Genomic DNA, 26,299 nt, shown 5'->3' with positions numbered 1-26,299 from the left:
GAATAAAACCTAAGAATTTCAAAAAAGTTAGAATTTTATCTTTTTTTTTTTTCCTAATTTGACTATTTGGCTGTTTTCTTTTACTTGTTCTTTTGTGCATTCTCTGATCATTTCTGAACTACTGTGTGTTGAGAAATAACTTTTTTGGAATTTAGTATTTTTTAAATTTGTATTTATTGTATGTTTTTTAATGTGAACCCCAGAAAGACTACCTGCTTTCCACGGCAACAGCTAATAGGGATCCTTCAAGTCATGGGGAAGCTGTTCCAACGGTTGCATTTCCGAATTCTTCCGAGTGGTGCACGACTTTACACGAGTGAATAAAATGAATGTGATTGGTCGATTATCAAGGGGGAGGGATTGTTGTAGTGGAAGAATTGCAAGCATTTGGTTGTGGCCGGTGTTTTGGAAGCATCTTGCTGACCAGTTAGCAACTTAGTGCTAGTAGGTTCCCAATGGGGAATTACATTGGGACCAAGTAGCACTAAGAAACGACACTGTCAAGGAACACTATGGACAGCTGAAACATGCAAGAGGAGGAGAGTTTTGTGGCGGAGGTCGTGGATGAGTCTCCTCCATCATACATTTTTTATTTAGAGGAGGAAAGCGGGGACTAAGATGTTGTGGAAGAGGATGCCAGAGCAGCAGAAACTTCGTTTATTGTAGAAGGCTTGCAGCTGTATATGTTTGAGCCCTTGCATCACAACGCTGCCAGTTCTGTTAGCTCTACGCCTGCTGAAGACACAGACATCCATCCCCGTGAACACTGGGGAGGTAACTCAATGGGAAAGTAAATTATTTTTATTTCTTATTTCAACCGTTCAGTATATTAGCTGCAACATACGAATCCAGATGCTATGATGGAAAAAATTTGATTGACAGATGAGCATTGATATATGATTGGCCAAATTTAGGTGTACAAGTTGACATATAACCAACTGGCCTGCATAAAATAACGAAAAAACTCACAGATTTTAAGACAGGATTTTTTTTTAAACAGAAATGTTCGAACCTCTGGGACAATATGGTCTGATAAAGAGTACATTTATATACATGTTTAAGCCAGAATGAATTGAAATTTAAATATGACTTCCCTACGACAAAAACCACAAATTACTCTATGTTGCTCCAGGTTTAATTTCTAGATAATATGCCTATAACGTTCCAGCTTTATATCTAGCTTTGACCTGGCACAGCTATTAAAATCAACTCCCCCATTTTTCCATATGAGAACAACAAATTAGCTCCTAACTGACCAAATATGCTGGAAAGGTAAACAACTTTCAAGAAAATTTAAAATCCGTCTCAGTTACACTCAGACTATTCCATGTAAAAGAAAAAACTAAACAAAAACAAACCTTTTTTGAGCTGGGTGACATCACAACTATATTTTTAACATTTAATATGGTTAAGAAAGTTTGATAAATGAAAAAACAGACTAAAAAGAAAGCTTCATTGGTATACATCTGACATACACCTGAACACTAGAGTACATGTTTCCAATAAATTCCCTTATTTACACATTAAAGTACCGGTATACATCTTCTGCGTGAATATAAAGAGGAAATATTCTTTTCTTTTCTAATTATCAATATTTGAGGATGAAATTGTGTTGTTTATCTCCAAGATGTTTCCTTTGCTACCAGTGGTGCACCTCTCATCGTGAGCTGGGTGGCTCTTAAGCTGAGCTGGCCTGCGGTGAACGTCGAGAAACGGAGTCAGTCCCTCCTTTGTAATTACGGAGTCTGAAAATAACCCTTTACAAAAGGCTCAAGGTTCATGTTGTGCTCGCTGAACTCTGATGCACAAAAGCTGCATGATGTCTCTTAAGCCAGACTAAGTGGATGTAGACAAATTCCTTGGGGGATTAAAAGGATTTTTTTCTATAACCCCTAAGAAATGTAATCTGTATAAAGCTTCAATATGAAATAAATGGATACAGAAATATTTGTAAGTTTGGTTAACTGGAGCAAACAGAGTAACACAACACTCATGAGAATTGAGTTCAAATCAACAGGAAACTACCTTGAATCATCGGATAACAATAGCACTCCCCCACTTGCACACATTTAAATTCAATTTGCACACTTTCATTACAATTAGGCGATCTGGAATTTTCCTTATAAAGACAAATTTATAAATACTAAGCTCAAACTTAGTTATGTTCATAACTTTTTTTAAACATGCGGATTAGTGCAAGTTTTCCAGTGCTGCACACACATAGGGAGCATGCCTGGCCTTGTCTTGTCCTCCAGCAGAGCTGTAATTAAGGAGGAACTGTAGTGAGCAGACTCACAGCGAGCAGTCTATGCACAAACCAGCGACTCCTCCTTCAAAAACCCACTAAACGCCCACCCGGCATGCAAACTCCCCACTCTCCCTAACCCCAAATGTTCACCCTCTTCCCTCATTTTTCTCATGCCTCAGCCAAAAATGTAGCTGGGGAATTTTCCCCTGTATTCCCATATCTAGTCTCTCACCATCTTTGTCTTTTGGGAACTTGTTGTAAATGTATGATGGTTTATACATCAAAAGAAGTAAGCGTTCATTGACCAAGAGGTGTGGAATACCCTGATCATGCTCCCAGTCTATTACAAGACAAGACACAGACAACCAAATAAAACAACAAATGATAATTCATAAAGGAAATTTTGAGGAAAATGTTTTTTGGCTGTGGGAGATTGGAGTATTCAAAGAGAACCAAGAACATACAAACTCTACTCAGGGATTTAAACCCAGGCCCTTTTTGCTGCAAGGCGATTGTGCTACCAACTGCTCCTGGTATTCACAAAAAAAGAAGAAGAAAAAATTGATGTAAGAAATGATAAGTGGTAGGATGGATAACATTTAATGGACAGAAACCAACAAATCTGGGATTATTTATATTCATTGATTGGCTAATAGATGGATGGATGTATATGGCGTTAGGATTATGCTAAAAGTCCACACATCCCGCTATAAATACTCCTACGAGCAGCTTTAGACTTTCACACACTTTATTGTCATTTTGTATGCACAGAGTGCATACAGAACGACATTCTGTTGCATACAGCTTATGAGAAGAAAGAGATTGTAGCTGAAATAAATAACATTATAATATAATACGCATCAGTGTAAAGAGGAAAAAAAAGTTTAAAAAAAAAGATCTGCAGAACCATAAATGTTAGTAGTGAAAAAAAAGACAGTGCTAAAAAAATGGCTGTAAAGTTCAGTTCTGTCCAGTTTAGAGCTTAACAGTCTGAGGGCAACAGTGAAAAAGCTGTTCGAGAACTTAAGTGTCTCTATGAAAACAGTCTTAATAGAGATGCTTATAAACTCTTCCCCAAGAGTACCACAGGGCCCCAATATATCACACATATCAGCACGAGTGCTTTTTGCTTTAATGATGACTTTATTTACCAGCTTCCAACTCTTTAAGAGAAGGGGTTAGCAGGAAGTTGGTTTGATAGTAGGAAGAAGAGTACAGCCTTAAGAGGTGGGATTTCCTGAAAAGGAGCCAATCACGGGCAGGTTGCTTTATCTGCTGTGTAACGCATTCAAAGTGACAAAAGTTTACAGGAGCGAGCAGAAACAGATCCACAAGAGCAGAGAAGCGACAAGCGCTTGTGTGTGATATTATGGGGCCCTGTAGTACACTATTTGCAATTCACATGTAAAAAATGCATGTGAGGGGCAGTTTGTGTGCGTCTGTATAAAGTAAAGCTGCTCGTAGGAGTATTTATTGTGTTTGTGAACTTTTTGGCAGAATCCTGATGCCATAGTTTTAAAAATTTAAACCCTTTTCTCTTTTCATACTTGGGAAATGCATAAGTCAAGGTTAAGACTTTTCCAGTCTTCTTTGGGCAAAGGGGCAAAAAAAAAAAATAAAAAAAAATAATGGACTGTTGCAAACATAAAAAGGGTAAGAATAAGTGAAAAACATGTCGATTTATATGGAAGCCATCCACATAATAGACAATATCTACTCTGTCATGGAGAGAACTCCAAAAAATTTGTTCTTCAGACAGCCCATAATTCAGATTAAAAAGGGGCCAGAAAAATCTTAAATTCCTTCTATGCCATAAAGCAAGGAAGGGCTGACAGAAACAATTCAATCTTGTTTTCTTTGAAGGTTCAGGCTGCTGAGGAGTGGCAGCAGTGGTGGTGGTGGTTAAGGAAGTTGTTTGTTTGTTCCCAGAGGACCTGCTATATTCATCTTACAACAACAAGTGAAGGGTCCATGCAGACGGCAGGACAGAGTCAATTCTAACTTTAACTCCAGATTTCTCTGAGACTCAATATAACAGAAGTACAACAAGATACAATGATCTTCAAAGCGGACAAAGCTGTCAAGATTGTTTTCACCATAAGGTAATGAATACTTAAAAAGCACCACCAAGTTGCACCGACAGCAACACACTGTGGTGTGGATGCTAATAGGCCACTTTTCAGTAGGTAAATATTATGACAAATTTCTGTGGGCAGACCAAAGCTAGGGGCAGAAAGATTTCTTCAAGTGCCTTCACAATGAGTCTAATCTGTTAGGCCATTTACTTTCTGGGATATTGATAGTTATTTAAAGAAGTTGACTCAAACAGATGGAACAAGATCGAACAACCAGTACATTGCCACTAAATGGATGGACGAATTTACAGGACTACCTCCAACATCTGCACCCAACTAACCAAATAACTGAGTATGTAAAGTAATGAGAAAGAGGACGATCCAAACTTCTACAAAGTTGTGCCACAAAATGCCCATGTAAAGGGTGTGGGTATCAGTAGACAGAAAAATCAGCTAGGACTTGACAGTGAAATGCCATCTTTCCCAAACCAAACCATAATCCACACCAAAGAAGGACTATATTTTTTTTACCTTAAATTACTTGGTATGAAGTGTGCCGCATATGCGATAATTTCTGTCTACTTCCTTCTATTTCATCACATTCAACAACAGCTGCTGTCTTTTTCTTTCTGGCAGTGCGATACATTTTCAAATTGTGTGTACCTTGTCGATTCTGGTAACCAACAACAAAACAAGGTGCCATTTTTAGGTCTTTTTGTAGCTGACCTTGTGCTGGTTTCTTTTGGCCAGCTCCAGTTTTCAGTTTATTTTGCCTCGAGCTAACATTCCGTGATGTTGAGAGAAAATGTGTCCATTGCAGAGTGAAATTTGTTGATTTTTTCAATTTCAGTGAGATTTAAGAAAAAAAAAGTAAACAAAACATCCATTTTATTATCATTATTTTTTTTTTTACAAATCGAGACATGGTAAACCTTTTCCTGTGTGGGACATAAAAGGATAGGTCTGTGGTTCCCCTAGCCTGCCATAGGGAGAGAGAGAGGGAGAGCACAACTTTGACAAGACAACAGGAAGGCTCAGCAGATTTCCTTCCTTTTAAGACTTCAAGGAACATGCTGATTTTCTAGAGGATAGTCACCTTTGAACATTTCTGAGTTGAGGTCTGTGTTCTCCAGAGCATAAACACAAACCTTTAAAATTGTGCATAACTTATTTTACAGCAGTTATTCTTTGACATGCTGTGACAATACCTCTGCTTCCAGTACAGGTAAACAAAGTCTACTGCAGAGTTTCAAATAAAAGATCAAACGTCGGCCCCTTCACTCTGATCAGTTCATTTCTCCATAAACTCAAGTTTAACTGTACAATCCCAAGCCCAAATGTAAATTATCGTTAAGTTTAAGGTTTAAAGAAAGATACATTAATAAAATACTCATAAAAGTGGACAAATATTGTAGGAGGGGCCTCAAAGAAAATTGCGTCATACAATGTCTGGAAAAGTTCACTGTGGGAGAGCAGGAAGGGCGGGTGGAGGAGTGGTTCAAAGAAGGGTCGTAAACCGAAATGAAAGCAGGGACTTAGGAAACATAAACTCCAATATAGTTCTAACAAACACAACAAGAGTTTAATTAAACTGCCGACCCTCCCATCTAAGGCCCAAAGAACAAAGAGGAGCACGGTAACTGTGTGAGTCAGCCTCAGAACTCGTCTAAAGTCACAGAACGGCAGACCTGAGGGCATCTCAGACAAGCAGCATGTTTAGCACTTAGGTCGGGGTTTGTGTTTCCATGGCTTTTTGTGTCGGCTGCCGTGATTTACAGCATCGCTCAATCTGGTTTTCTGTGGCGATGCTGTCAGAGGCACAAAGAGAGGCCTCTTCACACCAGACATGGCTGCTGCTGCTCTGTCTGGCTCCTGGCAGGGATCATGCACTTCCATCACACTTTAACTACGATGCCTACTGTTAGATGACACGCAGAGAAAAGGCCACACAGGTTTTTATTGAAAGGCCCAACTACACTGATAATTACACAATTTGAAAGGATTAACAGCAAGGAAAAGTTTCCAATTGCGGACTACTATTTGAAATGAAAAAACGTCACATTTTTTTCAGTGACGATGACTTGAGATCTCTTTAGACCTCATAAAAATCCACCCAAACGCCTCTTTTACTGTATATTTTTATTGCCTCAGAGGAAAAAAGCTATAATAACCTGTTCAGTCTAACTCCCTCCTCTTTCTGTCTGCGTTTCATTTTCTCAGGAGGACGCCCCACTATCCGCCAGTTTCACCCCCCACTTGTCCTTCAACGTTGACTCAGGCCTGAGGTTTCTTATGAAAAGAATGACAACCAGTCTGAGCAGCTGCATAACATGATAAAATCCGAGAATTCATTTTGAGATAAACAGCCAGAGAGGCTGCACTGAGCTGATACTTGAAGAATGTTGAACGCTTCTATGGCTATTTCCAACGGGAGAGTTAAAAGACGTGTAAATATGTCAAGAAAAAGGAAAATAAATGAGGAATCCCTTAATAAAAACAATACGAAGCAACAAGGAAGAAGCTTCTATGGTTTCCAGAATCCCTCTCAAATTAGATTTTGAACACCTCTTGCCCTAAAGACGCTTTCAAAATGTTTCTCTCGCCAACAACTGAGACCAATTAGGTTGCTCAGAAATATTACAAGTCACAAAAACGGACACTTATAGCGTGAAAACTCATGAAGGGCCACCCACTGCTCTTTTTAAGTGTGCAGCTTCTTAAAGCGATTAGTGGTGGATTTGAATGGATCAGGTTGCAGGTGCATGGGATCAGATGGCCCGCAAGCAATCATCAAGGGTATACTTCTGTCTACCCTTTAAAAAAAAAAAACATACTAACACATAAAACACCAATTTAAACAAAATATCTGACAAAGGTTTGGTAAAGGTTCAAAATAAAAAATAAAAAAAGGACTAAAATTTGTTGGCAAAAATGAAAATTTCAGGACAGCCAGTCAACACTACAAGGCACAGGGGCAGCTTGCTGAAGTGATGAAAAGCGTCGTACTGTACTAAAACAATCAGTGAGCTTTTCTTTCAAGCATTTTCATCAGGCCTTCTTTGTTTTCCTGCTTAACTTCCTTTAAACTAAGGCAAGCATGAGTGGAAATGACACCTCAGCAGGTTGGATTTCTGCTAACACATTTCTAATGCAAAGAGAAACAGCACAAGAGGCCAGGGTCAGGTCAGAGAAGTAGATTTCCTTTGATCTTCAGGAAACCGTGTGGTCCAACATGTTGAAAGACATCTGTCTGCAGAGTAGAGTTGCTCAAGGAAAAAAGAAAACACAAAAAACTTGTGTTACATTTCCATGTCTGTCTTTATATTGGCCGATGTCGCGATCCGTGGGTTGCTGTAGCCGTAAACTTTGGAAAGCTGCACATGAAGCCAAATAAGCAGACCTTGACTCAACTGAAAAGCTCTGTTTATTTAAACTCGTACACTTTTCTGCAAACGGGGGTCTCTGCTCTTTGTTAAAAAATTTAGTCTGTGTTCAGTCCACTGATAACTCCTGCAAAACGGATAATTTTCCACTCTCGACAGACAGCCTTAAGAGCAGTGAGATCAGAGAATGCAGAGAATATAAACGTAGGTCACACAAACAACCAGCATCGAATGAGAGAGACAATCGTTCCAGGACGCTCTTCCTCTAGGTTTCTTTTGACTGTGTCTGCTTGAATCATAGTCTTGCTGCAACGTCCAATGATCACCAAAGTTTAATTTAACAACATGACATTTGTTTCTCTTTAAAATGTTATTGTGTGCCTGTAAGTCCATAATGCAGGAATCAAGATTAAGTTTGTCAGTTCGTTCTTCAGATAAACACCCCTGCATCATAAATCCCCGGCCTCAGTGCTTGACTGTGGTGATGGTGGCATTCCTCTGGTCAGAAATCTGGCCTTTTGCACGTCATGGTTCAAGAGTTGTAATTAGAAGTCAGTCCGTATAAGTGTCCTAAAACAACGCAGTCCCATTTAAAGGTATAGTGGAGGATGTTCTTTTTACGAGTGAATCTTCAAAATAGGTGGTCCTCCTAATTGTCAATCATTCCGGTGATATGTTTACGTAAGGCCGTCCTAAGTGCTCGTCCCTATTTTCACAGAGTCTGACGTAGTGGAAAAATTGCAAATCTTTTGGAAAGTAAGCTTGTATGAATGATTGTGCATGCTCACACAGTTTAATAGGTGTACCCTCTTAGGAGTGGGTACAGGGTTGTGCATGTGCATTTTTCTTTTAAAAAGTGGAGAGGGTGGGTTTTTTCAAAAATGTGTGAAACTGCTGAAGGAATTTAAAGAGTGAGGGACCGCTATAACTTTAAATTCCTTCAGCAGTTGCAACAGATTGATTGGCACATCTTTACAACTCCTCAAAATCAGGCCTTTTTAAAAAGTTGTTGAATTTTGTTTTCCGTCTTTTTCTTCTACTACTCAAATATGCTCCCCTTATGTGACAGTCTCTTCCTTCTATTGGTACGCTGCAATGGTAGGCATTCACATTGCAAGCGAATGCTGTAGGCTCTGCATGGAGAGATGAGAACGCTGATTTTAACTATGCCAGAGTACGGTTCTCTGTTCAGCTTCTAGGGTTATATGAGAGGTATTCACTCCAGAAACGGGAAGAGACCATGGGCCCATCATGCTTTTCCGGCTTTCCTTCATATTTAGGCAGAATTGCATCTGAGTTTTAAGCTTCCCCAAAGAGCTCCCAATGGTTTCTCTGGAAACGCTGCATGAAATCGTCTAACCACTTTCCTTCACATGTGATGAAATCATTTTTCCACCTGCTTGTATGCAAGCTCCAACTTTTATCTTTCCAGCTCACCAACGAAATAAAATGAAAGAATATTAGATATTTCTTTAAGGTTTAAATATATTTTAGTTTTTATTAATAAAGACATCATACAACTTAATATTAAAAAGGCCTTGTTTCAAAATACTAACCCCTGTATTTTCATTTTGATAGGTAAAAGTAATAATAAAATTCCAAAAAGGGCTCCAAAGAAGAATCTTTACCTTGAAAAAATAAAAGAAAACATTTAACTGAGTGTTCAAAACAATTTGGTTACAACTTTATAATTGACCAGCTTTCCTGATTGTGCAAACTAGAAACAGATTTCAACACAAATCAGCATTTTATTAAGTCTTCTTTAAGATTTTGTATCTGGTATTTCTTGGCAAACAGAAGTAAGAAGAGTTTCTTTTTAAGAAATACCATTAAGAGAAAGAGATTAAACGCAGAACTCCACCTTCCCTGTATTGTTATCTGAGCGTAAAAATAAAAAAGTTGGTAAAGCATGCTCCAAAGCTTATTCACCATCATACTTCACATCAGTTTGGCTACGAACATGAATGAGCAGTGGGAACTTCTATCACGTTCCAAGAATCACATTTTATACATAGTCAGAGTTCTTACTTAGTAAGTGCCAAAAGTAACAAACACAGAAGTTTGACACAAAACTTCAGTTTTTGGATAAGATTAACAAAAAGCAACAGCTTACACCTTAGCTTTCAGCTTCAAGGGGTCATTAAAGATCAAGCACACAAGTCATCAACATGGCCCTGCTTTCAAACTCCGCAATTAATCATTAGTTGAATCATGGAGGACTTCATCCCTTAACAGATGAACAGACAGCTCCACATACGGAGAGCAGCCGTTAATCATGAAACTTTTTTATAGGTCCCACCTTTTCCCAATCACATGATGGCTCCTGCTGGTCCTTTTTGATGAGGGTGAAAAATGCTGAAGTGACCCAGAAGTAACGCCTCACCCCAGTCTAAACAAAGTATCCTTTAGCAAAGTCTAATACAAAGAAGATAGTTTAAGCTGCATGGGTTTAACTATAAAAGAGAAATAAATTCTGGTGGGAAGATAAAAAAGAACAAAACAAAAACACAAGAAACATTGGGGAACATTTATAATATGATAACATGATCCAATTGTCATGTATCACGAGTTATTTGCTTTTTTCTAAGCAAGCAGAAAAACAAGTTATTTCTGCTGGTGTTATCACAATTCCATATGAAAGATAATTTTTTTTGATGAAGAAATTAAATATTGTATGTTTCTGATTATGGCTGCAAGTAACAAGTATTTTGCTAATCGTTTAATCTGTCAATTATTTTTCTGATTATTATTATCGGACAGCCAAAGGTTCTTTAAAGGAGTTTTTTCTAAATAAATTAATCCAGGTGAAACTAAAACTTTTCCACTTTAGGAGTTCTGGATAAAGCATATTTACAGAAGAAAATAATTTTCAATCTTAAATGCAAACCGTTAATATATTTTTTCAAAATATTTGAATAATTACTGCACTAATTGGGTTTCTCTGTCAGCTAAAGGCATGTTTTAGAGTCTCTATACTTAATTGGTTACTAAATTAGTTGACGATTATTTTAATAATCATATTTCTGATGCACGTAATTAAGCTATTTTTGTTCCTCTACTCTTAAAAAAAACACAACCAGCTAATATTAACTCTTTAGTTGAGCTACTTGCAGTCATCTGCTTTACAGACATGAATCTCCTATTTGTAATCAGTTAGATATAAGGGTGGCATTTCTCTATTCTCTAAGCCATAACTGTGATTGGAAAAGTGCTTTCTGACTGTCAGTGTGCAGCAACAGGTGGGGGTGGGGCAGCCCAGTGTTACTATTTAGAAACTTTTGTCACTTCAAAAATATTTTTCAAAACTAATACTTTTCAAGACCTTTTGAAAACGAGCTCTTGCCTCCATGAAAGAAAAAAGACTAAAGTGACTACGGCCCAGAGCTTTCGGTTCATTTGACAGATAAATTAACCATAACTGCAAGTTGGCTATTAGGTTACATATGATATCTTGCGGTATTAACCAAAAAAAAGAAAGAAAAAGAAAGACATTTGACACGTTTTTATTCTCTGGGAACATAAAGTTCCTACAACCATCAAAGAGATCCACCCCTTAAAGCCCCTAATACATCTTCTATACATCCGTCTGCTTGAAGAGGAGACAAGTGGTGATTACACAGGGCCTACAGAGGTGCCTGGGAGTACACCATACATTTCTAAGCTGTTTTGTCAGGCTAAAGGTCATCAGACAAGAATCAGCCCCCACAGGGGGGAGGAACATGTATCACAAACAAGATTATGACTGCATCCCAAAGAAACTGTGGCACGTGCAGCAGGGATTTCAACAATAGGTCTGTGAGGAAGTGTCAGGTAGATAAAAGAGACATGCACACAATGTCATAACTAGACATATCCATAGACATGACTCCGTTGGACACAGAAAAGGTGTATGTTCTGAGGGTACGTCGACTCGAGTAAGGGGTTTATTCAAATCTAAAAGCTTCTGGTGAAAAGGCAAATAAAAACAGTGTAGATTTACTGTCTATGCCATCATCTGAGATGATAATAATCTAGTTTTCCATCACCGTTAATGAGAACATGGGCTGAACTATCTAAGAAGTTTCTTTCCTTTTAAATTTTATAACCAGATCAAAGTACATTGATTTCCTATAATTCTCTTTTGTACAGGCTAAGTCTAAATCATGTTGTGTGTTTATGAGCCTCCTCTTTAATGTGGGGTGGTCTGCTGACCCTGGTCACAGAGGACACACGTTGACACCAGCGATGACCTGCCCCCACAGGGTGGTACCGTCTGATACAGTCATAATGACGCTCACTTTCTCATGCCAGTGGCACAATGGTGCAGGGCATCTGCTCTGAGGAATGAGGTACTCACACAGCCACACATTCACCTCTTTGTCTGGTTGCTAACAAAAGGCTGCAGATACACAGGATGGACAGACTGCTTCAGCAGCACATTCTTCTGAACCACATCACCACGGTCAGAGTTGTGTTTAGACATAAAAACTGAATAAAATACTTTTTCACAAAAGTTAGTTTTCCCTAAAAGACATTTTCTTCTCTCTACATTCAGTGGTATCAATCAAGGGTTCTTAAGATCCACAGTACACCTAATTCAAATAATTGCATTACAGTACCTCACCTGTATGCCAAACCCCCCCTTCCAGATTATGAACCCATAATGAACACATTCTTAAAGCTTAATGATGTAAAGGTAAGCCAAAATAGACCAACGGCCAAGTTTTTTTTTTTTGCATGTTTCAGATGAAACCGACCAATTTTTGCCAATTTCCCATTTCTCTTAGAGCATAAATGAAGCCGTTGTTTAACTGGAGAGCTCCTTCAGTGACAGACTGCTGCACCCTGAATGCACCAGGGAATGTTATCACAGATCCTTCCTCCAAGCAGCTGGAAGACTGTTCCCAACAACCACAATAAGTTGTTACATTAATGCTGAATTTTGCATAATTTTAAAAAAAATTTCCTTGGTCACCTAAATAACATACTGCTTTCATTTTGCACATCTTTGGGGTCATTGCTGTTTTCCAGTATCTACTACTACAAAAATGTAACACCACATTTTTCCCATTGTGGTACAATAAAAGGATTTTCTATTCTATTCTATTCTATTCTATATCAAGTCTTTCCGCTGTAAGCGAATATTTGTATCAGACATGTCATAAAGTGTCGAAGGAGGGAGCATTGGCAGTAATAAGGTCAAAGACAGACCAATTAGAAATGCACCCATCAGGATTTTAATCTGCGTAATTTGACATCCTATACTTCAACTCTTATTTAGACCTATTTCAGTTTCTTATTAAAAGGTATGTCACACATAACAGAGAAGAGTCGTTAAACGAGTTCTTTGATTGGAATTAGAAGATTATCTAAATTAATGTATCCCTGATCTTTTATTAAACTCAAAAACTTGAGGGCCATCTCCATCAGGGCTGGAAACTGACCTTTTCCTAATATCAACCAATTTCTATGACCACCTCTAAAAAATATGCACAATCAAAACAATGCTTATCAACCATCTGAGCTCTCAGGAACATCGCTGACAGTTTTTCAGGCCTCTCTGGGATCTAAAATCTATTTCAGATGGAAATCAACATCACTATTGTTCACAACACTGCTGGATAGCATTTCAGCGTCAGCCTCTGGACACTATTAAAAAAATACCCTGAAGTGTTCACATCCATCTCAAAAACCAGCGAGGGACATTCCAACAAGGATTGAGGGGGTGAATAGATGTGAATGTTGATGGGTTTATTTGTATGCTGGCGAGCGCTCTGATAAGCAGTCAAGTCCCTCTCCAAACTTGCGATCAATGACAGACAGAGATGGAAAGAGGACCAGGTTCCCATTCAGCACATTGTGGGTTTAAGTTTTGAATAAAAACAAGTAAGCATGCAAGCACACAGAAGCTTGCGAACGCAGCGAGCTCCTTCAGGAGCCTCCCTTTTCATGGAGATCTTTTGTCTCTGAGTAATGTCTGGTATGCTTGGATGTAAGCTTTGCTCAATGACCTGATTTCTATGGGGCTACCGAGGCACAGATCTCTCTCGCTCTCTGTGTGTTTGTGTCTACATTCATCTGCCTGTAAGGCCTTCCTCTGGATAAAGCACAGGACTTAGCTGGGCAGACAGACACAGACTGAGACAATCCAGTAAATAAGAGGGCAGGGGACCAAAAGAACACGAACAAAGTCTAGCATGAAGTAAACAGAATGTGCCGCAGGGAAAACGTAATTAAATGAGGAAACTGTTTTTTTTACTTTGCACAGTAATTGTAACCCAAAGAAGCGGTTAATAAACTGCTTCTTGCCTTATAGTCCTACTGGTTTCAGGATATTGAAACAGACGTATAAAAAAAGTTTAAAAGACAAAATTTACCTCGTCTTTGTACGAATACCCTGAGGAGGGGATGAGCAGAGTCGACCGCCTTCGAAAAGTTCTCATCGTTGTTAATCGGCAGGAAGTCTCCATGGGTGTCGGCGTAGCCAATCATCACCTCCATATTAGCAAGGCGGTGAATATGGAGGATGAGTTTGTAGAACTCCTCGAATTTACCAGGCTTGACCCGGTTTACAGAGAACCGCCGGAACTCTGCTCCATACTAAGAGAAAGAAAACAACAAAAAATATGAAGACATTAAAACTAAAAGAGGAAAAAATGCATAAATAAGTGGTTAATGGATGTGAAACAAGGTACAGCTGAGGAAGCTTCTGGACAAGCCAAAAATAAAAACATCCATTTATACTTTGGCTCATCTGTAAACAGTTTTCCAAAGTATTTCTCAGACTTTACATCCAAAAACGTAGAAAGAAATAATCCCAATTTATAGGAGCAACTTAATTTCCTTTTCACCGAGTGTCACACACACTGCTTTCATGCTAAACTACTGCTTAACTCAAATTAGCACAGACTCAAAAAAGGCACATATGCGGAACCAAGAAAGAATTTTATTGCTTTTATGCTCCAAGTGTCAATCTTAAATTATATTTTAATTGTTTTTAATATCAAAGTTAACCCAAGAAAACACAAAGAGCATTTAATTGACTAAATGAAAATACTGAAACGCCATTTCTTGTGGAAACAAAACCATCTTGTAAAATCATGTCTCAACTGTGTTGACCAGTTCATTAACCATACTCAGACCTCATCACTACCCAATAATAATCTATAGAAGACCAAGAAATCTAAAAATAACAAAAAAAAGTTATTGAGAAACCTTGTCAAAGCCTGCAGTTAAATCCATTAGTGATGTTGTTGGGTGGCCTTAACACGCTTTAAAACCTGTAATGTGCCTTAACTACAAATTTCTGCAAAGTGCATTGGACCTCATTACTTCCACAGGTCCGTTAATGACATCGCAAAGCATCACAAACGCAGAATGGCAGCTATTTCCACCAAGGAGGCTAGAAGTTTTTTTTAATAATTGGGTGGCAATAACATTTCCACAGGCTTGGATAAGATGGGAATCATTTGTTTTCTTGGGTTATCTCTGACTAACATTAAAAACATTGACTGGTTAGAGATATTAAAGTGCGAAAAAAAGCAAAAATCAGAAGGAATCGTCGACAAGGCTTCCACTTCTAATTCACAGCACAGCTAGGCCTTAAGTACACCTCTTAAAATGAGTAAATCACCATCAGAAGTTCTTTTATTTATGTTTTCTCTGCAAAGCTAACACTTTATATCTTATTTATGTGGAATAATGAATAATGTGGAATAATGAATAAGAAGTAATCTGCTAGCTCTTATTATTATTAACCCACCACTGTCAGTAGCTAAAGACCAGTCAATTGAACCAAACCTTTTAGATCATCCCTTAAACATTACAAATATAAAATTTGCACTTTTTCCTAAAGTTTGAACTGTTAAGAGTCAGAGCTTTTTAGATTTCCCTTTAATTGGAGCACATAAAGGATAGAAATCAGCATTGTATTAGAGGTAAAATCAGAACAATGATGCATTAAAAAGGAATTTCCTTCAACACTGAATCAACTGCAATTAAAGCGTTTTCAGCCCGTCTTCCACCGAATGCAGCTCAAATTTCAAACGTTCGTGTTACTCAAGCAAATACTAACACTGCGAACGTTAAGCTTTGTCCTTCCACTGAATTTACACACTGAGGGTGCTAAATTCCTCTAGTCGCAAAACCAGTTGTGACTTAAGGTTCCCTGGTCTTATGCCAAAGCAACAAAAGCTGGTAGTGAAAGAGACATGCAGATAAGAGGAGGCTGTCTGTATGAGCGAGTTATGTGGTAGAGATGGTGACAAAACGGCAATCAAATGGTAAAAATCTAATTATCGGAGCTAAGGTAGCATACCCACTGTTTAGCTGAGAAAACAGCAAACAGCTGGTTAGGTAATGGGGCACATAGGTACTTTGATTCGGTGATCTTAAACGGTGGAAACTTGTTTAAATTTCTCAAATCAGTTCGCTCGTCTCCCCCTTGACCAATTCTCTCATCCATTATCCCTAACAGTACAGAAGTGGAGATATTCTCAGCTCTGAAAAAACAAAAACAAAGGTACAACATCGTCGGGTATAGAAAACAATTGCAGCAAAAACAGGACATGTGCAAATTATTTTTTTTTGGGATTTATGAGTATCCAGAGCAGACTCAAGCTTGTACAGGTAGAACATGTAACCTTAGACCTTAGCAAAAGCAAACTCTTTCAACAAATTGAGTGAAAATGCACAGATCATCATTTGGTGCAAATTTGACCTGCAAATACAAATTTTAGCTCATCTACAAGAAGACAAACAGCAGTTTTTCTTCCCAGCTGTCCTGGGATGAGTGGTCAATAAACACACATACGGATCAGAGTCGTCACCATAAAAAAAGAATAAAAATTTTTTCAAAACAAAGATAAAAATAATCAGAGTTTTTTGTACTAGCTTTAGCATTTGTACTTTTTATTTTTATTATAATCCCCCCCCCCCCGGGCAAATGAATTCAACACACTGAAGTAAACAGATAAATGGAGGCAGAAGATGTCTTTCAGTCATCAATGCTCACATTCAGCGACACACAGGGGCTCTTTCAAGCTGGGCACCGTTTTATTCATAACACCTGTCCCATAAACAAGGAACCCGAATCTGAATCACAAATACTTTAATAATACCAGGACAAAATTACTTTCGTTACATTACTCCATCTGTAATAGACTGACTATAGGACCAGTTTGATATAACACAATTTCATACAATATATATACATAAAATTAGGGGGTCCCCGCTCCATCTCGCCATCAGTTTGGGGGTCCTTGGCTTGGAAAATGTTGAAGACCCCTGTTTTAGAGAATATAATCCTTTGAAAAGTTGATTTTCAAAACCTAGCAAATTAAATGGCACACTGGTGGTAAAATCTAAATAGAATTCATCAGATCAACTAGATCTTCCAGTTATCTTCAAAACGCCTTGCTTGCCCTCTCTCACGAACCCATAGCCTCATAGATCTCCACATGGAAAACAATCTATAAATTAGATTTTCTTTTTCTGATTTAAAATAACTTTTGTCTGTGCTTCATCTGACCTCATTTTGAACACTCTTGTGATGCTAAAAATAGATAATTTTGACCTGGTTACTTATTATTACACACTAGGGCTAATCAAAGTGATCAGGTCGGCACCAAAAGGCCTTCCAGGACAGACCACTGGGGCTTCCTGACATCAACACTGAAATCTATATTGAGCAAAAATACACAACAACAAAAACCTAATGACTCATACATACAGAGATACAGCCAAAACATGATATCACACCACGATAAAACCGCAGCACTAGAGAAGAGCAGCACTTCTGGGGTGTGATTCACAGGGCTAATTTGTAGCTGTATCTTACTGTAATCATGAGCTTACATTTTATGCGAGTAGGGAAAACAGTCAGGAGAGAAAAAGAAGGAGGGGAAAAAAGCGCCAAAATGGTAGCAGAGGGCCCGATATATTAGCCACCTCTGTAATTAGAAGATGATGGATGAATTTCAGAGAAAACTTAACAGGAATGTTAGATCAGAGGATTTTCCAGCCAGGTTGAGTCAGCTTTATACTAAATAACTAAATAATGCCCAGTTTGGACCTGAATGATCATTAAAGTGATCCCACACCTGGGGATGACAAAAAAAAAGCAGATCGGCAGGTTTTTTCAACGTTCAGTGGAAGCTGTTAGCAATCTAAAGGGAATCCACAACATATAACACCTGTAATTAATTATGCAACACTTCAACATGATAAATCTGAGTGGCCAAAACCTTCCTATCAGAGATCTCTGCCCACATTGTGATTGTGAAAGCCGTCTTGGTACAGTATGTCATATTCGGTGTGCTCAATCAGTTTTCACATGCAGAACCAACCCCAAGGCCTGAAGCAAGCCTGAACAAGGCAAGATTATTCACAGGCTTAAATACTTCAACTCTAAACTAAGAATACATCACCTCAAACATGACATCACTTGTCCTGATGGCCTATCAGGACGAAGTAATGCCAAACAGGCTCAAACATGCCTGGAAGTCAACCAACTGACACACAGGAGAAAAAGAAAGATAAGTTACATCTTAGTTTGGTCAACAATTGCTTCTTTTTCTTGCAGTTGCAAGTCAAGTTCACCTTACTGTTTTCTTTTTTATATATAGCTGAAAATGCAGAGAGCAGATATGAAATGCCAGAGAAACTATATATAAAGATAAATAGGTTATTTTTCATTAATAAGGGCACAGTAAAAATTTACTCGATTATTTAAAATAAGGAATTTGAGGCAATGTGGGAAAAACTTCACCACTCCTTTCTATTGATTTAAAAGACAGCAGTAAGTGCTTTAGGTGATTGAAACCAGTTCCTCACTGAGGCTCCCTGACAGGTAGCCAGACACCTCCAGTGTTATCCCAGATAAGCTTATCACTAGAAAGTTTCCTTTGACAAAACCAAACAAGAACCGCAAACAACCAGGCACACAAAATCAATCAGAGACACAAAACTATCAGGAGAAAAGAGAAACAAAAGCGTCACTTCTGGAAACGAGGAGGAAGCTTATCTTATGTTAACAATGTTTTCTCCTATTTTTTTTTGTTTTTTTTTACATATTTGTAAACAATGGCTGGCTTGTATTGATTGTTTCTGAGAGTTAGAAAGACAAACGGCCTTTTCATAGTAAATATTGCTGCAATTCATGATCAGTTCCCATCTTATCTTCAAAAATAATATGGGAGCTGCTCCCCGGGCGCCTCACAATGGCAGCCCGCTGCTCTCCAAGGGGATGGGTTAAATACAGGGAGTTCATTTCGTTTCTCTGTACTTGTGACAGTGTAATGACAATAAAACTCTGGAAAAGAAGAAAACAAAATCTCAGATTGAAATTTTACTTCCCAAGCAAATCAAGCTATGAACCATATGAAAGGTTTTAATCTAGCTAAAGTGTGTCAGAAAAGTTGTGGATGTGTTAACAACGAAGGACAGACTGCAGCAGTTCTGGCTGAAGTTTATTCCAGATTAGATGTGGTTTAAAAAAATAAAAAAGGGGGAAAACATCAAATTATACCAGATCTGAAAACAAATTATGCATGATTTTAGGCTACGTTCACACTGCAGCCTGAGGTGACCCAAGTCCGATTTTTTGGCTTATATGCGACCTGGATCTGATCTTTTTATGGCAGTCTGAGAAACACAGACAGTCTGAACAACACAGATCCGATTTTTTCCAATCCGACCCAGGCCACTTGGCTATGTGGTCTTCAATACGGTATGAATCTGATCTTTTCCTGTGTCTTAACGGCCAGGTCGGATTCATCTGACCTAAACGTCATTAATACCCGAAAAAGGTCACTATTCTGCATCTTGCTACGCAGAAGCGGTAAGAAAAACAAAACCATGGCAGATGATGATGCGGAGAGCAGCATTTATGTTTAAACATATTAAAAGATTGTTTTTATGGTTGGAAAAGACCGCTAGATGCGCGCCGGCACTACCATCCATGTTTACTTCAGAAAAAAAAAAAAAAAAAAGAGCACGCTGGTCTGTGACATTGCGTCCTCTACTGTGTGACACTTGCGTTGTATGACTGCAGTTCATACAGGAGATCACATACAAGTCGCATATATTTGGAAATATGAACAGCAACGTTAAAAAAAATAAATAAAAAAAATCGGAATTGAGCATCAAGACCTGCAGTGTGAACTTAGCCTTAGTTAAGAATAAATAGTATACTGCAAAACAAACCAAACAAATCCTTCTGGTCCTAAAAGAGAATTAGTTTAAGAGATAAAATATAATATGATGTGTTTTCATTCACATGTCACTATTTATGGGAGTATGTAAACTATGATCCCCTTCTTTTATGTTATTTACTCTCAGCACAGTAATCTATTACAAAAAAATTTGAAAAATGTCCTGAATTAACTGAAATGTAATGTTTATTAGTGCCAGACCAGTCAGTGAAATAAGAATCACTGAAATTCTGCCTAAAAAACATGAAGTAGTCTTAAAGATCTTAAAAGGAAACTCATCATAACTCGATACATAAAAAATAAATAAAACAGATTGTTGGCGACATCATTAGCATCTTGTTGCTGGCTGTCAGCCTCTCACTGCTACTCACATTTGAACAAAGTTACTGATGTAATGACAGCAATGTCACAGAGCCTCACTTATTTTAAAAAAGATGCACTGGGATGCGTTCTCGATCCACTTAACTTTCAAAACTAACTCATTAATGCACTCAGTATTAAAAACACCTGCATTTTTATTTCAATACTTGGAATTTGAAGCAGACTGGGGGATATGGGGGCAAAGCGTTATGGACTAGGGATCCACAGATACTGATATCAGGGCTGATGCCAGTGTCAAGTACTCCTACTTGTAAAACAAAAAAAAAATACAAGTTCTATATTTGACAAAGATCACAGGATCAAAACAATGACGTTTCGATAGCTACAGCTGTCAGGAAGCCCTTTCCTGTTGGAAATAAGTAGTGTTGCACAGATGCCATTTTTTTTGGACCTAATACCGACACCCGATACCTGGCTGTGCAGTATCGGCTGATACCATACCGATACGATCTGTTTGAAATTGATGTGTGTATATGAAGAACTACATACTAATTGGATGTAAAATAATTACCATCATGGCTTTGTCAAGCTGCTGCCTACCTTTGAGAAGCAGGAAAAAGGCTAAAAGAAAGTGAATCCAGTAGAACTTTTTATTGCCTACCTGGAATGGGTGACAATAGTTGAATAAACTTTTAGCTCTTAAAATTGTATCGTTGCCCTATTTGTCGGTACTCGCCAATACTGATACCACCATTTTAGTGCAGTATGGGGCCCTGTCCAATAATGAAATCGGTGCAACACTAGAAATAAGCCCCTTCTACTGCAACTACACTGTACTGGATCCAAGGTAAAAGTCTGACTTTGTAGGCTTAGCATTTCAGAAAACAAGATCAAAACTTTTCAATTTGACAAAGCCTTTTTTTAAAGGAGAATTCCGGTTTTTAACACTTTTAGCCCATTTTCTGTAGTGTCCAGGATGAAATCGAATGATCGACACCAAAATTTTGACAATTGGTCCTGTCTCTGCTTTTTGGCTCATGCAGAATCCCCCCCTGGCTGCTTCAGAATGGCTTCCATAGTGCATGTCCGATAATGTCCTTAAAACAACCTTAAACGTTCTTTTTTTTAAATATGCTACTCGCCGGGTCGTCAGCGCTGTTCAATGACGTTCCAAAAAAAGTTTCGTGAAGAAAAACCGTTCCTGTCTTGTTTTATTTAGCATTTTGTAAATCCCAGAACTATTTTTTCCGATACATCACAACCGCTTATAAACTTCCGCTTCCCGTTCGAATCTGAAGCGTTGCACACTCCAGACCACTAGTTGGCGACAATGTCTCTATATACTCCTCCTCAGTATATTCCGGTTCAAAACGGTATCCTCTACCGTCAAACTCAAAGTCCAATATGTCCTCATCAAGAATCCACCTTTCGTATTCCATTTTCAGAGTTTTTTAAAGTGTTTAACAGAGACGTTAGCACCTCGACGTCGGAGTACACAGAGTGAAGCGAAAAGACTACAACTAAGTGTAGTCTTTTCCCCATTTCCGTTTCCGGTGGCGGAGGGATATTGACTATTCCAACAGAACTCAATGGGATTTACAAAATGCTAAATAAAACACTACAGGAACGTTTTTTCTTCACGAAACTTTTTTTGGAACGTCATTGAACAGCGCTGACGACCCGGTGAGTAGCATATTTAAAAAAAAGAACGTTTAAGGTTGTTTTAAGGACATTATCGGACATGCACTATGGAAGCCATTCTGAAGCAGCCAGGGGGGGATTCTGCATGAGCCAAAAAGCAGAGACAGGACCAATTGTCAAAATTTTGGTGTCGATCATTCGATTTCATCCTGGACACTACAGAAAATGGGCTAAAAGTGTTAAAAACCGGAATTCTCCTTTAACGCTTGCATCAGTACTTGGCATCAGCAGGTACTAAAATTTAAGTACTTGTACTCAATAAGAACAAATCTGGTATCAAGACATCCTTAATATGAAAGAAACTTAATATTTTTATCTATTTTTTTTACCTGAATGGCTGTATACAATATTTATATTGAGGTTTTCCTTTTTCATAAAGTAATTCTGAAAAGCCACCCCTGAATCAAAGATTTGCCACAAATAACAACCATGCATAAAAAACTAACCGAACAGGAAGCTATATGTGCAAGTATATTTATAACACAAAGCAGAAAATCTTCATAGATAAATTATTTTATATATATATCGCCCGGTCCATTTTAGTTGAAAATAAACTGCTTGGCCTCTGCAGGAAACAAAGTGACAAAAACTAAAAAGTCACGTAATTCTGCGAGCAGTGTGGATCAACAGTACGCGTTTGTGAAATTACTTTTGATCAAAAGAGAGGAAACGTGACATAATGAGATTGTGACTCAGCCCTGCATGGACGTGATGATGCAGATAAAGCCCTGTTCTATTGCTGTACAGCAGCAGTCACACCCACAAACAATCCCCACAGCCAAACAATACAAAAATAAAGCACCTCTGACGTCTCGCCGTGTGTGTTCATGTTTGATCAATGAGGAGATGTTCTCCACCTGTTTTCAGCCAACCACCAACCAGAGCTATCAGCCTAAATAAAACCGCCTTTCACACTTCCAAACTCAGCAGTGAGAGAAATGAAAGCTTATTGAAGAACTGATGAAATATAACTGAAGATTTCAGATCCGTAAGGAGAAGTTTACATAGATTGGAGAAGTTCTGATCATTACAGGTTAAGGTGAATGAATGCTTAAAACATCAATTGAAATTGATGCAGAATATATTTAATTTGTGCCGCAACAGCAAAAACAACCAAAGCTTACTATGCTCAGTCCTAGGTAGGTATATTAAGCTGCAACAGTTCAGATCCAGCGTTTTGTCATTACACAGTCACAAGTAAAGAGAAACTAAATAAACTCTCTGCATTCAACCCATCCCATTGGGGAGCAGTGTGCTGCCATTGCGGGGCGCCTGAGGAGCAATCGGAGGTTAAAGGCCAATTTATGCTTCTGACCCATAGCCTCTGCAACTGGCCAATTAATGCTTCTGAACCATAGCCTCTGCAACTGTCAAATCTGTCTTTATGCGTGACCACGCCCCCCGCACAGAGGTTCTGTGCAGGTTCGTACGGTCGCAAACCCCTGAGGACCTCAAGCGGAACTGCGCAGAAAAAAAGCAGCTGTGTTTGGTCCTTGGTATGCCTTTCCGGCTATCTGTGTGGTCGCTCTTCTCGATTTGGTGCCGGGGGCGGCATTTAAAAAAAAAAAAAACAGAGGAACAACTACAATGGACGACTACGACGAAAGGTTAATTGGTCTATTTGCCAACTCCATTAACAGAACCAGTTCCTCTTCTATGCCTAGCAACTCTAGATCAATCTCGGTGACTGTGATATCTTGCAGACGCCCCATTGTTGTTTTGGAAGATAAACACTCCCGCCAGCGCCGCCAAAGTTCTCGTGGCCATCCACCAAAGTTCTTGCGAGTTCTCGGATGGCTTCCCTTGCGCTTTGGTGTGAAACGGCTGTGTGTCCCTAGAAATTCCAGACTGACAGAAGCATACCAGCAAAACGGATTCGCGACCAGACCAAAGCGATATTTGATGTGTGCAGTCACATACGTATAATCTGCCCTTAAGGGTCTTTGTTCAGGGACCCAGAGTTGCAGCCCATGGGAGTGGGGCTCAAACTCAGAACCTCAGGATTCCTAGCTCTATGCCCTAACCACTAGGCCACCACTCCCCATGAAAGATGGATGGGATGCTAAAAGACTGCAGGGCTTTAAAAGAATAAAAAAAAATGAATCCTCAAAATTAAATCAGCAGCCCCTAAAGGGATGACAATGTGGGGAAAGGTCTAAAGCAGGGGTCTGAAGCTGGTTCCAGAAAGCAATAGCACACCAGACACCATTTATCTCATCAAGTGAGTCCAACCTGAACATGATGACTTCATGACATGAATGCGATTGCTTGGTTGGAAAGAAAACCTGCAGCCACACAGCCCTTTCTGGAACCAGTTTAGGACCCCTGGTCTAAAGCTTCCAAGTACCACAAATTAGCTGCAGCATTTTGCACCCTTTGGAAGCAAAGTGATGGATGAGCCCCCCCCACCCGCCATGTTAAATGCATTGGACTAACCCAGCCAAGGAATGAGAAATCTGGAGATCATTATCCCAAAGTGCATCTTAGAGAAGATTCTGGTCTTTGCTTTGCATCACAATCCTTACAAGGCTGCTGTAATCACCTTTCAGGTAAACCTTGTTTTTTCTTCTCATATGCAGCACTCGAGGAAGAAAATGCATAACTGAATATTTGATATAAAGAAGCAGGCTTCAAGGTAAACACCAAGCAGGTTATGAAAATGTTGCGATTCGTATGAGTCTTTCTGTGTTCGATTTCGACAGTTGTATCCCACATTTTTCATAAATCACCAAGCCTCTGAGGGGACCTTTTCCTTCCACTAAACTTTCTATTTATATACATCATGCTCCTGTTTCATTTGCTGTAAATATTAATCAAACTAAACAACTATCTTAAAATGCATTTAAAACATTAAAATGAAGCGTCCAAGTTAAACTAAAAGTTATAAATAAGTGAAGCTAACATAAAGCAACTCGACTTGATCAAAACATCCGACAAGTGATACTTTGATATTCTTTTGAGACAGAGGCGGAAAACAGTTTTAAAGTTTGTTTTTAAAATGCTCTGCTTAAAAACAATCGCAACAGTTTACAGAGAAACACCCAGAACCCGGTTTAGATCAAAGCTTTATAGACGGAAAATGTGCAGCTGCTTGCAGACAGATCCTCCCTCCAGGAAAACCATGATAGAGCTCTGGCTTTATTTAAATAAAACATCTCCTCACCTTGCTTTTCACTTCCACGGCGTCACAATCAGGGTGTCGCAAAGGTTGCGACTTGTTAAAGCTCCGATTCATTTTGCTGGACGAAGGAAGGAGGGAGAAAAAATAAGGGGGGGAAGTTAAGCCTCCTTTTTCCACCAGAAATAGGGGCTCCACTCCTCAGTTATCTAATTCAGAAAAATCCCTTTTACTCGTTTCCCGTGGAAAAGTTGTAGGTTTGTTCCCAGTTTCTGCTCTTGTTGAAGTTTATATTTTTCCAAAGTGCTCCGTCAGAGGCGCTGGATAACTTCACCCTGCGAAAGCAAGCGAGCAACTAACCGCGCTGCTGACTTGGTGAGTGTGCTTAAGTTTGAAAATGACATCAGCCTTCCTTTAAAAAAAACAGTGGATTCAAGGATGCGTTCGAGTGCTGCTCGGAAATCGGATTTTCTTTGCGTCTGTTGGGAAAGAACGAACCAGAGAGGAAAACTAGAGCGTCAATCTTAGCTTTAGAGGACTGAAAAACAAACAAAACACATCAACTAAATTATGAGATCTAAATCGGTCGTGAAGGATTGAATAACTATTATGTGGGCTACATAAATCATTTTAGAGCTGGTAAAAAAAAGATTTCTCTGCCTCACATTGATAACACCAAACCAATAAGAACTTGCATCTAGGTTGCAATACAAAAGGAACTATTTGCACTATATATATATATATATATATATATATATTGCATTTAGGTTGCAATACAAAAAAGTACACTAAATAACTATTTGCAAACAAATGCAAAGAAAAAGAAATCCACTATTTATTAATTCCAACAAATTACAATAAGTTGTATTACTAGCAAGTAAAAATAGCAAATAAATGTCATACTAAATACTTAGCTAGACAGAAAAAGGGCACATTAAAGTTAAAAAGCATAATTACATCTTAATGGTTGGTCTAATATTCACCTCTAGAAGAAAATCTATTCCAGGATGAAATACAGACTGATGCCCAAACCATTAGAAGAACAAAAATCAGTCAATCAAATCAAACCAATGATCTTAAATATTGTAGAGAAACCTCAAAAGAAAAAAAATGACTACAGATGCAAAACATTTAGGAATTCAGGAGAGGAATATATATCTTTTTAAATATGTAATTTAAGTCTATAAGAAATAAATATAAACCTTGGAGCTGGGAAGCAAACTGTGGCCTTTAGTTCTTGCAGAGTAAACTGAATAATGATT

The 26,299-nt window shown here is 38.6% G+C and overlaps 1 protein-coding gene across 1 annotated transcript in view; it reads right to left on the bottom strand.

Annotated features, from left to right (window-relative positions):
• Positions 1-25,414, bottom strand: part of LOC107087824 (partitioning defective 6 homolog gamma-like) — a 44,445-nt gene extending 19,031 nt beyond the window's left edge. Inside the window, exons 1-2 of the mRNA XM_015379604.1 lie at positions 25,083-25,414; positions 14,063-14,285 (exon numbers count right to left, since the gene is read on the bottom strand). Coding sequence (XP_015235090.1) covers positions 14,063-14,285; positions 25,083-25,154 — 295 coding nt within the window. The 5' untranslated portion in view covers positions 25,155-25,414. The remainder of the gene's footprint in view (positions 1-14,062; positions 14,286-25,082) is intronic.
• Between the last annotated feature and the right edge of the window lie 885 nt (positions 25,415-26,299).

This window comes from Cyprinodon variegatus, unplaced genomic scaffold (assembly GCF_000732505.1).
Source record: "Cyprinodon variegatus isolate N-32 unplaced genomic scaffold, C_variegatus-1.0 Scaffold196, whole genome shotgun sequence".
Classification (NCBI taxonomy): domain Eukaryota; kingdom Metazoa; phylum Chordata; class Actinopteri; order Cyprinodontiformes; family Cyprinodontidae; genus Cyprinodon; species Cyprinodon variegatus.
The sequence above is the reverse complement of the archived record's forward strand: the minus strand, read 5'-3'. Positions and strand labels throughout refer to the sequence as shown.